Here is a 16,113-nt window from a genome sequence, read left to right as displayed (position 1 = left end):
ACATGAAAGGCCTTTGAAAGCACTAAAACACTCCCCTAACTTCTTCAAGATGAATGCCTCTGTGGGGAGTGAATCATCGGACGGAAGATCTTCCTCTCTGTCTCTCCTCCTCTGTGTATATCTGACTTTGTAATAAAATGAATAAATCTTTAAAAAAAAAAAAAGATGAATGCCTCTGTTCCCTACAACAGTAGGCAGCAGTAATACTGTGTCTCCTATGACCCAGCCACAGTTCTAAGACCTTTTCATCTATTAACTTATCTAATCTTTACAAACAAGTTCAAAATACTCCCTCTGAAATGGTAAGGCTGAATAACTTGCCAGGGTTACACAAGTCACTAGTGGAGTCGGGATTGAAACTCCAGGAACAGGTTGCAGGAGCTGGGCCTTAACCATCAGGCGAGGCCACATCCCCCTGCTAGTGGATCTTATTGCCCTGGCTGCTCTCCCATAGGCACACATAGTGTAAGGTCACAACTGTGCTGAGCACAGAAGTCCATCTGACATCTAATAAGGCAGCCTAAAGTCAGAATTACAGATATGGTCCCCACAGGGTATTCTGACTAGGCAGTACAGCTCTGCAAACTACTGTGGCATTTCGAAACACTGTGAACTGAATGAAAAAGGGTCCTGTGCAGTGGCTGCATGCACCGTGGCACTCCAAATGCATAGTCTGAATCTGGATGGTCCACTTCCATTCAGCTCCCTGCTAATGCTCTTGGGAAAGCAGCAAGTAACAACTAACTGCTTGGGAACTGCTTATTTGACACTCATGGTCTTGTGGCTAAAAGTCAAAAACTTTACAAGCTCAGCATTGAGAAGTTGGGTAAAGATAGTCATGACAACTGAACCAAATGTAAAAAAGAGACTCTTGTGGGAGTAGAATCGATAGATGCTCTTCATCAGGCAATGTGCTATGATAGGAAAATTTAGAGTACAAGAAAAAACATCTGGGGCCTGGCATGGTGGCCTAGCTGCTAAAGTCCTCGCCTTGAACACCCCGGGATCCCATATGGGCCCCGGTTCTAATCCCAGCAGCTCCACTTCCCATCCAGCTCTCTGCTTGTGGCCTGGGGAAGTAGTCAAGGACGGCCCAAAGACTTGGGACTCCGCATGGGAGCACGGGAGGAGGTTCCTGGATCCTGGCTTCAGATCGGCGCAGAATGGGCCGTTGCGGTCACTTGGCGAGTGAAACATCAGACGGAAGATCTTCCTCTCTGTCTCTCCTCCTCTCTGTGTATCTGACTTTGTGATAAAAATAAAATAAATCTTTAAAAAAAAAAAAGAAAAAACATCTGTTCATTTATCCAGAAATATGGTTAACCCCAAGTTTCAAGGCAGTTGCCAAAGTCCTAACTACTCATCAAATCAGTTATTTATTTTTTTAAAGATTTATGTATTTATTCAAAAAGCAGAGTTACGCAGAGGGCAAGACAAAGGAAGAGACCGAGACAGAAGACAGACTAATTGTCCATCCACTAGTCTGCTCCTCAAATAGCTGCAAGAGCCCAGGGTTGACCGGCACAAAGCCAAGAGCCTAGAACCACTTCTTGGTCTCCCAAGCAAGTGGCAGGGGCCCTAGTACTTCAGCCATTTCCTGCTGCTTTCCCAGTCACATCAGGAGTAGAACTGGAAGTACAGCAGCTGCCATTCCATATGGGATGCCAACATCATATAACCTGCGGTGCAATAATATCAACACCGATTTAAAAAAAATTTTTACTTACTTATTTTCATTTTTACTTGTAAGGCAGAGAGACAGAGAAACAACAACAGAATCATGGAGACAGTCCTTCTATCTACCAGTTTACTCCCAAGAGCCTGCAGCAGCCAAAACTGAGCCAGGCTAAAATCAAGGACCCAAAACTCAATCTAGGTCTCCTCCCAAGAGACAGGGACTGAAGTACTTCAGCCATCAGCACTGCCTCAGAGGGTGCACATCAATAGGAAGCTGATCCCAAGCACAGTAGCCAGTACCTGAATCAAGCTCTCTGATGCAGGATGTAGTAGTATCAAATGACAATTTAACTGTTATGCCAAATGCCCTCCCCTCTTCAAGCTAGACACTTGATAAAAGTAACATTTTGAAAGGCCAGTGCAATGGCTCAGCTGGCTAATCCTCAGCCTGCAAGCACTGGCAACCTGTCTGGCCTGCTCCACTTCCTATCCAGCTCCCTGCTGTGACCTGGGAAAGCAGCAGAGGATGGCTCAAAGGCTTGAGATCCTGTAGCCATGTGAGAGTCCCAGAAGCAGCTCCAGGCTCCTGATCGCTCAGCTTTGGCTGCTGTAGTCATCTGGAGAGTGAACCAGCATATGGGAGATCTTTCTATTTCTCCTCTCTGTAGATCTGCCTTTCCAATAAAAATAAATAAATCTTAAAAAAAAAAAGTACCATAATGAATCCAACAACAAAAAAATATGTATTAACACAAGATACCGCAGACACACAGAACAAAAGAGAAATGTGAAAAGGAGCTGCAGCATAACCCTGTCTGGACTTCCTTAGGACTGAGGTAACATGCTGACAAGTGATCCATCATACTTCAACGCAGAGCCCAGTAGAGTTCTTAGCCAATGCAATTTCTTATCTAATTGTTTATTTTTTTCCTGCAACTTAAAGAAAATCAATAATTATTGGTGATAATGTAAAAATAAAACTGGTGTTGGTTTACAAAATAAAACCAGTGCTGGTTTGTATCAGTATTTACTAGATTTTATGTAATGACTGTTTAATCTCATTTTTTATGAATCAGATTTTCATCATCAACAAAAAATATGGTTAACACATTTGAACTGTGTTAAAACGTTTTTCTAGGACTACGCACTTCAGTTTCTACCATATAAGGCAATCTGCATTCTTTTAATTAATATAATTACAGACAAAATGTTTCTAAACTTGTCTCTCACCATACTCAAATATCTTCGTTAAACACTGCCCACTCAGAGTTGGGATATCTAAACTCAGAACAGTGTTAAAGCATAAAACATTGTTAACATCTCAAGCATTCAAAAGCAAACACTCACTCACTGTAATTTAACCTGAAAGTAGGACAAGGAAGAATTTACTAACAAGTAACTCCTGAATTATGTCTTGGAGAATAAAAAGCAGACCGACAAACAGAGGGTGAGGGTATGTGTGGTATGCATGCGACAGGAAAGGGGCTGTATTCTAAACAACGAATCTAAGTCACTGGGAGTTTTCCAGGAGAAGTTGGATGCTGCACTTGTCGTACAGGATGTTTCTTTCTTTCTTTCTTTTTTTTTTCTTTTAAGATTTATTTATTTGGGGTCTGGTATTTTAACGTGTGTAAAGCCTCTGCCTGCTACGCTGGCATCCCACATGGATGCTGGTTCTAGTCTAGAAATCCAGCTCCCTGAGAATGCGCCTGAAAATGCAGTGTAGGATGGCCCAAGTACTTAGGCCCCTGAGCCCATGTGAGAAACCAGAATAAAGCAGCTGGCTCCAGATTCCGGCCCATCCCAGCCTTGACCACTGTGGCCATTTGGGGAGTGAACAAACAGATGGAAGAACCCTCTCTCTGTCACTTCTGCTTTTAAATAAAAAATTTTTAAAAAGTCTTTTTTAAAATGTGTATTTATTTGAAAGGCAGAGTGACAGAGATAAAGCGAGAGTCGAAGAGAAATCTTCTATCCACTGATTCATTCCCCAAATGAACATAAACAGCCAGGTCTAAGTTACTGAAGCCAAGAACTTTAACTAAGTGCTCAACACGGGTGGCAGGAGCCCAGATACTTAGACCACCGTCCACTGACTTTCCAAGCATATTAACAAGAAACTGGATCAGAAGTGGACTAGCTAGATTGTGAACTGGGACTCAATATGGGATGCTGGTCTTTTAAGCAACAGCTTAACCCACAGCACACTAATAGCATCCGTACAAGGCATTTCTTAAAGTCTGCATATAGCACATAAAGATGGGGTCCTTGTGGGCGTGCATCCTTGTCAACCATGTGAACAACATCAAAAATAAAAGAAAAAGAAAAGAAATAATGGCAAAAGTACTGGCAGAGAGAAACATTCAAATCAAGTGCTAAAATCATTCAAAGAGGGAAGGAATTTGTGGTATGAGTGGATAACTGCAACAAAGGAGAAGCAGCAGGTCAAGTTTCAAACGAGCTGAGACTTTCTCAGACAGAAGGGAGAAAAGTGGTCTATAAGGCACAAATATAAACAGGAAGAACTCAACAGAGTAAGATGTGTGGGAGGAAAACAAGCCAGCCACCACTTGGAAAAGCTACAGAAACAGCAAGAGCCTCAGAAGACACCCTGTTTCATCTAAGAGTTAGGAGTGGAACAGATGTTCTGACTAGAGCAGAGGACATAGGAGAGTCTGGTAACAAACCACTTCCACGGCACAGCCATACAGTGAACACATACATGACATGTAACAGACATAACGATCCAAAGAAACATCTAAATCATACAAAAAAGGCTTCACAATAGAACACATATTGCCATTCCTCTTTGGAAGAAAACAAAAGCAACTATACAAGCTTATTTTATGTTTCAAAAAATCTCATTAGGAGTGGCATCTGAGAGAGACCATAGGAATTTTCAACATAAAATACTACTGTACTTCTGTAGTTTGATATGCAGTAACATTTTTACACCTATCTATGTAAGCAAATTCATCTCTTTTCAGAGGAGAGCAAAATCAGCTAAAATAAGAACAGTAACAAACTGGCAGGAAGGGGCAATGCCTGCTCAGTTAGACAGTAATCTGCAAGGAGAAAGCCAGTTTACAACTATATTATGACTAACAGTCAATGCTGAGTAAATTATTAATAGAAGAATTTCCAGAGAACGTACTGAAGTGAAGTCACTGTTCCTCCTATTCCACTTTAGTAAACCTGTAGTTCTTAGGTTAATTTCTCAAGTAAACTTACCTAACTTCCACAAGGTCATTTGGTTTGTAGCTAGGATGAAGGAAGAACCAAACTTTTTTAACAAAATGATTAATACTGGGTTCTCTACGAGATCCTCGGACATACACCATCCACTTGTGTGTTGACTGGTCATTTTCTTCCCTCTTATCTGGAGGTATATACCTAGAAAAAAGGAAGAAAACAAAAAACAGAAAAGTCTGAATTTCTTTTTGCTTCAAATACCAAACAAAACAACTTCTACACATAAAACTTTTCCTACTTAAAACAAGGTTAAAATTCCAGCAATATTTAACAGTGGTATCACCTAGTCAAACAGTCTTGGAAGTAAATCATTTTCATTTTCCTAAACTATTTTTGTTGTTGTTGTTGGATCAAGGAGGCATTCCTTGAGTTTGTCATTATCAACCTGAAATTAAAAAAAAAAAAATCATTTTTCCTGCCAAGTGGGTACTGAGGTAGAAACAAATAGGCCTATTTTGGTCTATGTGTTGGGGAGTGAGCATCCTTTGGGTTGCTATCATTCAGGTCTAAAGGTACTGCAGCCTTGCAGCTTTCTGATACTCAACACTGCCAATGTGGCAACTGGCTTCCTTTCCAACTCCATGGCCTATGTCCTGACCATAGCAACTAACATCATTAACCCTCCTCTTTATGTGCCCTGTCTTTATCTCAAGGTATGCAGTTGTCTTACATCAAGGTGGAAAATGTGGTTATGGCCTTCTATTCATCCATGCCTACAGTTATTCTTAGGGGGTCAAGCTGTCTAACTGTCCATTCTTTGCCCTTTGCTCTCATTTGTGAAAACCAGCCTGTAAGTTACATGAATCCTGTTGATCCCTAGAAGCAACTTTTTTTTTTAAAGCATAGCTTTTTAAAAAAAATTTTTTTACAATTTATTATTATTAAGAAGCAACTTCTTTACAATGCTGAGCCTTAGTTTTTTCATGTCCATAGTAAAGTTTGTATAAGTTTCCACAAAAGGCTACTAGTGTCTTTTGACTAACTCACTATGTACTTTTTATTTTTCTCTGTATATTCAATGCATCTTTCAGGATATTTGTGGGCCGGTGTTTGGTGGTGGTTAGGATGCTACCCTATAATCAGAGCACTTGAATATGGAGATCTGGCTCCACTCTCAGGCCTCCCTTTCTGCTGAAGCACACCCTGGGAGGCAGTAGGCAATGGCTCAAGTCTTACAAGTGTCTGCCAGGTGGAAGACCTGGATCTAATTTCTGACTCCTGACTTCAGCCTAGCAGTCTCAGTTGCTGTAGGCATGTGAAAGTGAACTACTGATAGGAGATGTCTTTAAATTTAAAAAATAGTAAATTAAAATAATTAAATCATGCCTTCTAAGTATGTGTCACATAAAACAATCAATACTTGTGTACTGATACTGTACTCAATAAACCTGCTAACCCATAAATACCAAAACTTCATCAAACACTGTTCAAATTATACAGTCATACTAACTGTTAGTCATATCAACAAATGTTATGCTTTCCAAAAAATCTGACTGTCCCAGTATCTCCGAGTGCAAGGTTCAGTACTAGAGTAATACACCTCATCTTGGTCTAGATTCTAAAGGGAAGTTTAGCACTGAGGATGATATTTGCTATCCGTCTTTTGAAGATATTATCTGAGTTAAACAAAACCCTAGTATGCAAAGAAACATGATCAATGAATGCTTAATTCTGTCTAATATTGTTGCTTCCACATCTTTTGAGGTAACCATGCTTTTATTCCTTTAATCTGTTAATTTGGTTAAGTATATTTACCAGTTTGAATATTCAAACTTATACTTCTTGGTCATAATGTTTTCTCATTGCTATACAGTTACTAAATTCAGCTTACTAATTAGCTTGTCCAATATTTCTGCATTTAAGTTATTTTTCAGAAATTGTCTGGCTTTATTAACAAAGTTAAACTACTCTCATAACATGCACTGACAAATGCTTTCTTTTAGAGCCTGGACGGTGGTTCAACAAGCTAATCCTCTGTTTTGCAGTGCCAGCATCCCATATGGGTGCTGATTCATGTCCTGGCTGCTCCACTTCCAATGCTTATGGCCTAGGAAAGCAGCAGAGGATGGCTCAAGCCCTTGGGCTCCTGTATCAATGAGGGAGACTCAGAGGAAGCTCCTGAATCCCAGCTTGGAACTGGCACAGTTCTGGCCATTTGGGGAGTGAACCAGGGGATGATAGACCCTTCTGCCTGTCTCTCCTTCTCTCTCTTAATCTACCATTCAAATAAAAATAACATTTTTAAAAAGTAGAAAAAATTTTTTTAAAAAACCCACAAATGCTTTCTGCTTTCTCCAGTTTTATATAAAACTGGAATTATCTGTTCACTCAACCTGTAAAGAAATCTAGGCTGGTGCCAGCACTGTGGAATACCAAACTAAGCCTCTGCCTGCAGTGCCAGCATACCACATGGATGCTGTTCGAGCTGTTCTTTCAATCCAGCTCCCTGCTATTCGCCTGGCAGAGCACTGATGAGTGGCCCCTGTATCCATGTGGGAAACCTGGAATATGCTCCAGGTTTCAAAATGGTCCAGCTCCAGAGCTTGGGCTCATTTGAGAAGTGAACCAACAGATACAAGATTTCTTTCTGTGTCTATCCTCTCTGTAACTCTGTATTCTCAATAAAAATAAGTATGGTGGGGGATGGGGGAACTAGGCCTCATGATTTGGCTTTGCAGTGGGAATGTTTTCACTTGAGATATTCTGTATATATTGTATTTTCCTAGGAATTATTCAGTTCTTCCAATAGGATATCAATAGTTTCTCATCTCTAATGTTGTGGCACCTGTAGTTAAATCCACTTATCACTGATTTTTGACTATAGTATGGTCAGAAAATATAATCTGCAGGATATGGACTTACTTTATAGATTTCATAAACATCTCTTGCATACTTAAAGTTTCATTTGCAACCTTTATGTGTAATGTGTATCCATAGGCGTACATAAAGCCAACCTTGATTAACATATATTCAAATCTTTTACATGCTCATCTAGCATAGCAGGCACTTGGCTTAGTAGTGAAGATTCAGATGCCTAGGGCCAGAATTGTACTTCAGTGGGCACAGCAGCCACCTGTGATGGTGCTGGCATCCTCCAAGAGTGCTGGTTTGTGTTCAAGTTGATCCACATCTGATCCAGCACCCTGCTAATAATGCATCTGGAAAAGTAGGGGAGCCACTCACGTGGGAGACCAGGTGTTCAGGTACTGGATTTGGCCAGGCCTAGACTCAACTGCTGCAGCCATTTGGGTAGAGAACCAGAGGATGAAAGGTTTCTGTCTCTCCCTCGCCATCATTCTACCTTCCAAGCATTATGAATAAATCTTGGCAATGCCCATATCCCACACTGGAGCACCTGGGTTGGCTTCTAGCCATAAGTCCTGATTCGAGTTTCCTGAGGATAAAGGCATCCAGGGATGAAACAGTGAGTGGGAGCTGTCCTCTGACGGCCTGCGTGTGTGTATTTGTCTGTGCTCACATCAGCCAATAAAAATCTTAAAATTTTTAGACTTTTACCTGTATTTGTTTGACCTATCAATTACCATAAGAGGTACATAAAATCTCTCAGAGTATGGTAGTACTTGGAGTAATTTCTCCCGTTCTATCAGTTTGGGTTTATACATTTTAATGCATTACCAGGTGCACAGAAATTAAGTATCTTCATATTTTCTCAGAAGAAGAAACTATCATCACTATGGAGTTTGTCTTTCCTCCATCAATGCTTGAATCCAGTTTGCCTGATAATACTATACTACCCTAGTTTTCTTTTGAACTGTCAACTGCTAGCCAAATTTCTAATTATGTACTTCAACCTTCCTACATTTACACTTGTCTATGATAAACAACTCAGAGCTGAATTTTAGGTTACTTTATCTCAGTCCAATGATTTCTTTTATCAAGGAAATTAAATCCACACACATTTTACAGCTACTAACATAATTATATTTGAGGTTGCTAAATTATTCTGCACATATATATTTTACACTAGGTCTTATTTTTTCTTCCCTACATTTCTCCTTTCCCCCCTTTTTTTTAATCTATTTTATTGTATTGTTGTTGACAATCTTTACATAGTTCATTACAGTTAAAGGAAAAAGAAGAAAAAAAAGAAAAAAAAAAGATTCAGGGGGATAGGGAAGTGGGTAATGCTATTATGTTCTCCTTATCTTTTAAAATCAGTTTTCCATTTCTTTTTTCATTCCATGTTTTCCCATTACTAATTCAAAAGTTGAAACCTCTATGTCTATATTTGTAATGGTTATGTTATATACCTAACATTCTTAATAGAGTAAAATTAATCAATGTTTTTACTCTCTTCCAGAGCAAACCAATTTGAAACAGTCTCATGCCCACCATTCATTCCCTAAACTTCCCTAGTTAACCAGTATTTTAGTTAAAAAACCAAACACAAATTGTAACTTTACATTATTTGGAAAACAACAACAACAACAACAAAACAGTGGTTATCCCAAACATCTTGTGGTCTGGTGAGTTTACTTAGACTTAAAACCTCAGTCTTTTCTGAGTAGGTCTCATATGCAATATGGTTACAATTCAAACTCAAATTCCAAATAGACTATTTATTTGTCCCTCAGATAAATGCATGGTAACTCCAAAAGAATCTATAAAAAAGAGGCTTAATTGACTTGATCCTAATTTATTCGCCCACATAAGTATTATTAAATAATCTACAAGTATGGCCTTAGATTAATAATCTACTTCTCATTGTTTATTAGTAACTAGGACTTGCAAGTTTTGTTTTTATTCCTTGCTTGATTTGTTTCACCAAGATAACTTTCACAATTTTGACTTCATTAGTCTAAATAAATTAAACCCAACTACAATTTTCATAAAAACACCAATTTATTCATCAAGCAAATATTTAATTTATGGTAAATACTGTAATGTATGGAAACAAACAAACAAGGTAAGATAGTGGCTAAAGAGATTCTAGTCTGATTTGGGAAATTTAAAACTAGTAAATAACCATCTTCAATGGTAAAAATGATGAGAGCAGAGGAAAAAAATCTAACAAGGAAAAAAATCAAGCAAAGGGATCAGCAAATACAATTTCATGAAGAAATTAGTTAAAACTACTACTATTTAAAATCTTAACCACTGTGTGATCAATCTTTCTCCATTAGCCTAATCCCTTCCATACAGTCACATCTGAACAACTATTTACATTCTCTTACGCTGTGAGATAACAGAAATCATGAAGCTCCTACAGACAGCCTGAGATCATATTCTTAAAGAGATAGCTGTATGCTCCAAAATCTCTGGTTAAAGAATTAAAAACACTGGGGCTGGCAAAAGGGCTCAACTTGCTAATCCTCCACCTTCCAGCACCAACACCCCATAAGAGCATCGATTTTGTGTTAGCTGCTACTTCCCTTTCAGATCCCTGCGTAGGGCCTAGGAAAGCAGTAGAGGATGGCCCAAAACCTTGGGACCCTGTACCTACGTGGGAGACATGCTCCTGACTCCGGATTGGTTCAGCTCTGGCCATTGTGGTCATTCAGGGAGTAAATCAGCAGATGAAAAAAATCTTTCTTTTAGGGCCCGGCGGCGTGGCCTAGCGGCTAAAGTCCTCGCCTTGAACACACCGGGATCCCATATGGGCGCCGGTTCTAATCCCGGCAGCTCCACTTCCCATCCAGCTCCCTGCTTGTGGCCTGGGAAAGCAGTTGAGGATGGCCCAGGGCTTTGGGACCCTGCACCCACGTGGGAGACCCAGAGGAGGTTCCTGGTGCCCAGCTTCGGATCGGCACAGCACCAGCTGTTGCGGCTCACTTGGGGAGTGAATCATCGGACGGAAGATCTTCCTCTCTGTCTCTCCTCCTCTCTGTATCTGACTTTGTAATAAAATAAATAAATCTTTAAAAAAAAAATCTTTCTTTCTGTCTCTCCTACTCTCTGTAAGTCTTCCTTTCCATTAAAAATAAAATAAATCTTTAAAAACTTTCAAAAAATTAATAACATTTCAGTTTGCATAATCAAATCAACACTTTTGAAATTAGTTAATAAGTCTCTGAAGAAAATAATTATGTCAGAAGGTCAAAAACTCCTCCAGACCTGCATAAACTTACATACTTATCAAATAAATTTGGGTAACAGCCTAACTCAGAAATTCTCACCCATCACCATTTTATTTTAATTTTTTTTATTTATTATTTTTTTTGTTATTTTTTTTTATTCATTAATTACATTGTATTACATGACACAATTTCATAGGTACTGCGATTCTTCCCCCTTCACCCCAAACCATTTTATTCTAAGTCAAAGACAGGCACACACAGGAAAGCAGGCAGAGTCTCAAATCTGGACTTTGGTTTCCTTTCCAAGAGCTTGGGAGGAACATTCCCTGAATCCTCTATTGTACCACTAGGATAATTAGTGTGTAAAAGTAATGAAATAAGTGAATAACTGGAAGGAATACGCATGTCCCAATGATTTACTATGTTCACATCAGTTGGCTTCCCAGAGTGACCAAAAAGGTTGCAGAAACTGAAGTGTCGAGGGGTAGAAAATGAAAGAAATCCATCACATAGTCCCATGCTGAGAAGAAACCAACCGACAGTAAATACATTCACAGATAATACTGTTTTAGTGATGATTAGGAAAATGGTGGCTCCCAAGATTGAAAATGTAGAGAAAAATTAAAGATCTGAAAAGCTGAGGCACAGGGCAGCTCCTGAGAATTCACTATTTTCACTTCTGAGTTCAACCATCTCCAGAAACCACCATGAAAGTCACTGTATTGTCTGTCTATGGCAACATTTTGAAGCAAACATGTTGCCCTTGTTTGTGGATATCTATGAGAAAGATGCAAGGCAGAATGACAACACTGTATAGAAAAGCAATACAGAGGAGATGATATCTAAATGAAACTAGGAAATCCAGATGCAAATGCTAGCTTTGCTTACTAATTAATAATCAAGACCGCAAAAGTCTCTGATTTTTGGTTTACTTTTGAAACAACTGGGAGAAAGAATCCCTGAGTTCTCTTCCTACTATCATACTATGAGGGTATTAATGCCACAGTATCAGCATACATGCATCTGATACTCACTTGGACACATTGCCTACTACTATTGTTTTCTTTACAAAAAGTCGTGAAGTCTCATCTCCCGTGAGATCAGCATTCCGTGGATCTGTTTTATGAGAGCCAACAACACTAGATGTGTCCTGAAAGAAATCACAATCAATAATCACTTTCTGTATGAACAGTTTCCAACAGGGTAAAAACAAAAAATATGAATGGAATGACTCAGGATTTTCTAAGTTGCAAAATTCTCTGGCTTTTTAGCCCCTTCCAGACATAAAAAGGTAGTTTATTATAAATATTGCATTAGTTTCTACAAAATATCTGTGAATCAATTCCATATAGTTTTTAAAAAGTCATACATTTGTTTTGTATGTACACAATGCAAAAAAGACAAACAGGAAACTATTACAGAGATCATTTTTGTGAAGTGGGAATGGATATGATGCAGCGGTCAAAGGAATTTACTTTCCTTTCAGTTCCATAGTACATTTTCTACAGTTAATGAGCTAAGCTGTAATGTTTAGCAACCTCAGTTCCCTCACTGGGAAAATCAGGATGACTGTAGTAAACTTTCACACATGCTTTGTTTTATTCCATTCTTAGGTATCTGTTATAAAGCAAGTATTAAATGTTCATCATATAAATACATATATAAATAGCCACACATTGTACAAAATATTCAAAGTTTCTAAATCCTATGATTGGTCTGACCTAGATCAAAAAAAAAAAGAGAAAGAACAACACGTGCAACATTTTGCTCATGATTACATGATTAATATTCAGTAGACAAACATTAAGCATTCTGATTTATAAGTCACTCTGTGACTCTTACAAGTGATGTCTTATCAGTGACTCTTCTATTCCTTTTTTTTTTCTGCATTGTATTTTATAATTTATAATCAGGAAATAAAATTTATCAAATTCCTGAGGCCCAAACATGCAGAAAATTCCCTCTAGAACTGAGCCCCAGGCAGAGGAAAACCAATGATTTAATCCAACAATGGGTAGCCAAATATTATTCCAAGAAATACGAAGTTAACTTGAAATGAGAGCTAAAGAAACAAACTGACAAAATTAAAGAGCAATAAACGGTTTCTACTTCTGTTTATCATTCGTCACATTTCCTTCACCCACTAAAGCATCTTAGAATATAAAATTTTATATGGCCCCAGCGGCGTGGCCTAGCACTAAAGTCCTCGCCTTGAAAGCCCGGGATCCCATATGGGCGCCGGTTCTAATCCCGGCAGCTCCACTTCCCATCCTGCTCCCTGCTTGTGGCCTGGGAAAACAGTCAAGGATGGCCCAAAGCTTTGGGACCCTGCACCCACGTGGGAGACCCGAAAGAGGTTCCTGGTTCCCGGCTTCAGATCGGCACAGCACCGGCCGTTGCACTCACTTGGGGAGTGAATCATCGGATGGAAGATCTTCCTCTCTGTCTCTCCTCCTCTCTGTATATCTGACTTTGTAATAAAATAAATAAATCTTTAAAAAAAAGAATATAAAATTTTATAAAGGAAACTGCTAAAGAGCCACTTTCCTTGGAAGAATATATATGATCGAGAGGAACAGCCTTGAGCAAGGACACAGAACTGACCATTTCTGAAGGTTTTCTTTCCAAATTTCATGAATGGCATCCAGAAACTATATAATCTCTAAAACTAGAAAGAACTAAGCTTCACTCTCACTTCTGATATTTTTGGGTAAATACAACTTTGGAAAAAATGCTTTATTTTCATCTAAAAGGCAGAGGGGCAGATACACAGAGATTTTTGATTCACTGGCTCACTCTCCAAATGATCACAAAAGCCAGGCCTGGGCCAGGCTGAAGCCAGGAATTAGAAATTCCATCTAGGTCTCCATTGGGACAGCAGAGGCCCAAGCATTTGAACATTATCCGCTGCTCACAGGATGAATTAGCAGGATGCTGCACTGAGGTCAAGTGGGACTTCCACTGGCATCCTGATATGAGACAGGGGACATGGGCATTCCAAAGGGCAGTTGAAAACTGCCACACCAATGCAGCTTTCAACTGATCAAGACCCATCTTTTCCCTTTTAAAAGAAAACAAAGTATTTCCTAGGGTGCCTAAGGAAGGTGAGGTAATACTTACATATATATATATATATATATATATATATAAAATAAATACTAGATCCCCCTGCCCACCACCATCCAACAAATACCCTTCCAGGATTTCGGCTTGGTCTCTGCTCCACATGGTTTGAGAGTCTTTCTTCTATATCCAGATTGCTGTTATTATCTTTGTCAGATAAGAAGTCATTATGTTGAGATAACGAATCACTTTCTGAATGATTGGCTGATGGTGTTTCTGATCTCTGATTAGTAGGAGATGAGGATCTAGATGGTGATTCCAAAAATTTCTTGATAGCAGGATGATTAAAAACCATTGTATCACATGTCTTTGACCCCTGGGGGTAAAAAAATGAAAGGAAGCAAAGATTAAACACAACCCATCAAAAGTAGGCAAATATTTGGTCTTTCTAAAAAAGCTTATCTAGTCATCACAATCTCTTGACGCTTATTAAAATGAAGTTCAACTTTCTTTTAACATGGTCTTTGAACCAACAAAACAAAAACTAGAATGAAAAATAATTATGCTAAAGTTTTAACACTAAAAGCTAAAGAAGTAAGGTCTTCTGGTAATAAGAATAATACATGCCAAATAAAATTTCACTTTAAAAAGGTCTCAAATCACTCTACACAGACACATCAACTGCTCTAATAAAACACCCCTGTAAAACGGCTTAAAAATAGGTAATAGCAATGTATAAACTTTTCCCTCTGTCTGGTACAAAGAGGCCCAGGGTGTTTTTCTGTATCTTAGCTACTTGCATACAAAATATAACACATTCTATTATTATGTGATACACTCCAGCTATGTTACTAGGAAACCCAGCTGTTAAAAAATTACATCGTTAAAAATCATTTTACGGCCAAGTGTAGTAGCCTAGCTGCTAAAATCCTCGCCTTGCACGTGCCAGGATCCCATACGGGTGCTGGTTCTAATCCTGGCAGCTCCACCTCTCATCCAGCTCCCTGTTTGTGACCTGGGAAAACAGTCAAGGATGGCCCAAAGTCTTGGGACCCTGCAACCACATGGGAGACTGGCTTTGGATCAGCGCAGTTCTGGCCGTTGTGGACACTAGGGGAGTGAAACAGCAGATGGAAGATCTTTCTCTATATCTCTCTTTATCTCTGTAAATCTGACTTTCCAATAAAAATGAATAAAAAATATAAGACCCAGGGCTGGGAGTGGGCCTTGTAGGGAAACTGTGGGCACCTCTCTGATGGGCTGTACTCCCCACCGGTGCCCATGACAACCAGGGCTGGGAGTGGACTTGGCAGGACAGGCAGTAGCACCTGCCAGCATGAGTGTAGGCTGGATAGTGGGGTCGTTTGGGTTAAACCAAGCTTCAGCACTCATTGGTGGGTGCAAAAGCCAAATGGGATGCAGGATAGACTGGACCAGCCTGCTGTACTCACCAGCATGCATAGGAACCAGGGCTGTAGGCAGGGCTGGTGGGAGTTATTAGGGGTAGCTCTGACTGGACTACAGTTCCCACTGGTGTACATGAGGGCTGAGTGTGTGGTAGAAAAGGTTGGGCTGGACCACAGCATCAACTGATTTGTGTAAGAGATAGGGTTGGAGACAGAATTGACCCAGCAAGTGCAATCACCTCTATGGGCATAGGCTGATGTAGATGAGACTGAGCTGGACCTCATACTGACTAGCACACACAAGAGTCAGATACAGGGTCACCTCAGACGAGGTCTCATTGGGGACGCCCCTACAACTGAATCCCTTGGCTCAGAACTTCAACCAAGGGGAAAATCACAGGATCTGTGGTCTGACAGTGGAGTGCATGTGTCAGAACTGGGCCTCCTCAAATACTAACACAAAGCAGCAGATGGCACGCCCACAGGTACATGGAGGATATGACAATCTACTGAGGCCTGCAGAGGACATTTGGTACCATAGCAGAGGATGGAGGGCAGAACAAATTGGACAACTATCCCAGAGAACCTTAGACAGCAAATATCTGAGCTAATGGAGACTCTCAGGTGGATCATGTCAGCCAATGGACCTTGGAAGGATTTCCTCATCCTTGACACAG

The 16,113-nt window shown here is 39.7% G+C and overlaps 1 protein-coding gene across 3 annotated transcripts in view; it reads right to left on the bottom strand.

Annotated features, from left to right (window-relative positions):
* The window catches only part of YEATS2 (YEATS domain containing 2), a 122,883-nt gene that overhangs the window by 74,389 nt on the left and 32,381 nt on the right, over window positions 1-16,113 (bottom strand). For all 3 annotated transcript variants that reach the window (XM_058662152.1, XM_058662151.1, XM_058662153.1), the window contains 3 exons: window positions 14,161-14,406; window positions 12,002-12,117; window positions 4,909-5,070 (listed from right to left, as the gene is read on the bottom strand). In XM_058662152.1, coding sequence (XP_058518135.1) covers window positions 4,909-5,070; window positions 12,002-12,117; window positions 14,161-14,406 — 524 coding nt within the window. The remainder of the gene's footprint in view (window positions 1-4,908; window positions 5,071-12,001; window positions 12,118-14,160; window positions 14,407-16,113) is intronic.

The sequence above is a fragment of the Ochotona princeps genome, chromosome 3, assembly GCF_030435755.1.
Source record: "Ochotona princeps isolate mOchPri1 chromosome 3, mOchPri1.hap1, whole genome shotgun sequence".
NCBI classification, from domain to species: Eukaryota; Metazoa; Chordata; class Mammalia; order Lagomorpha; family Ochotonidae; genus Ochotona; species Ochotona princeps.
This window is presented reverse-complemented; position numbering and strand designations above follow the sequence as displayed.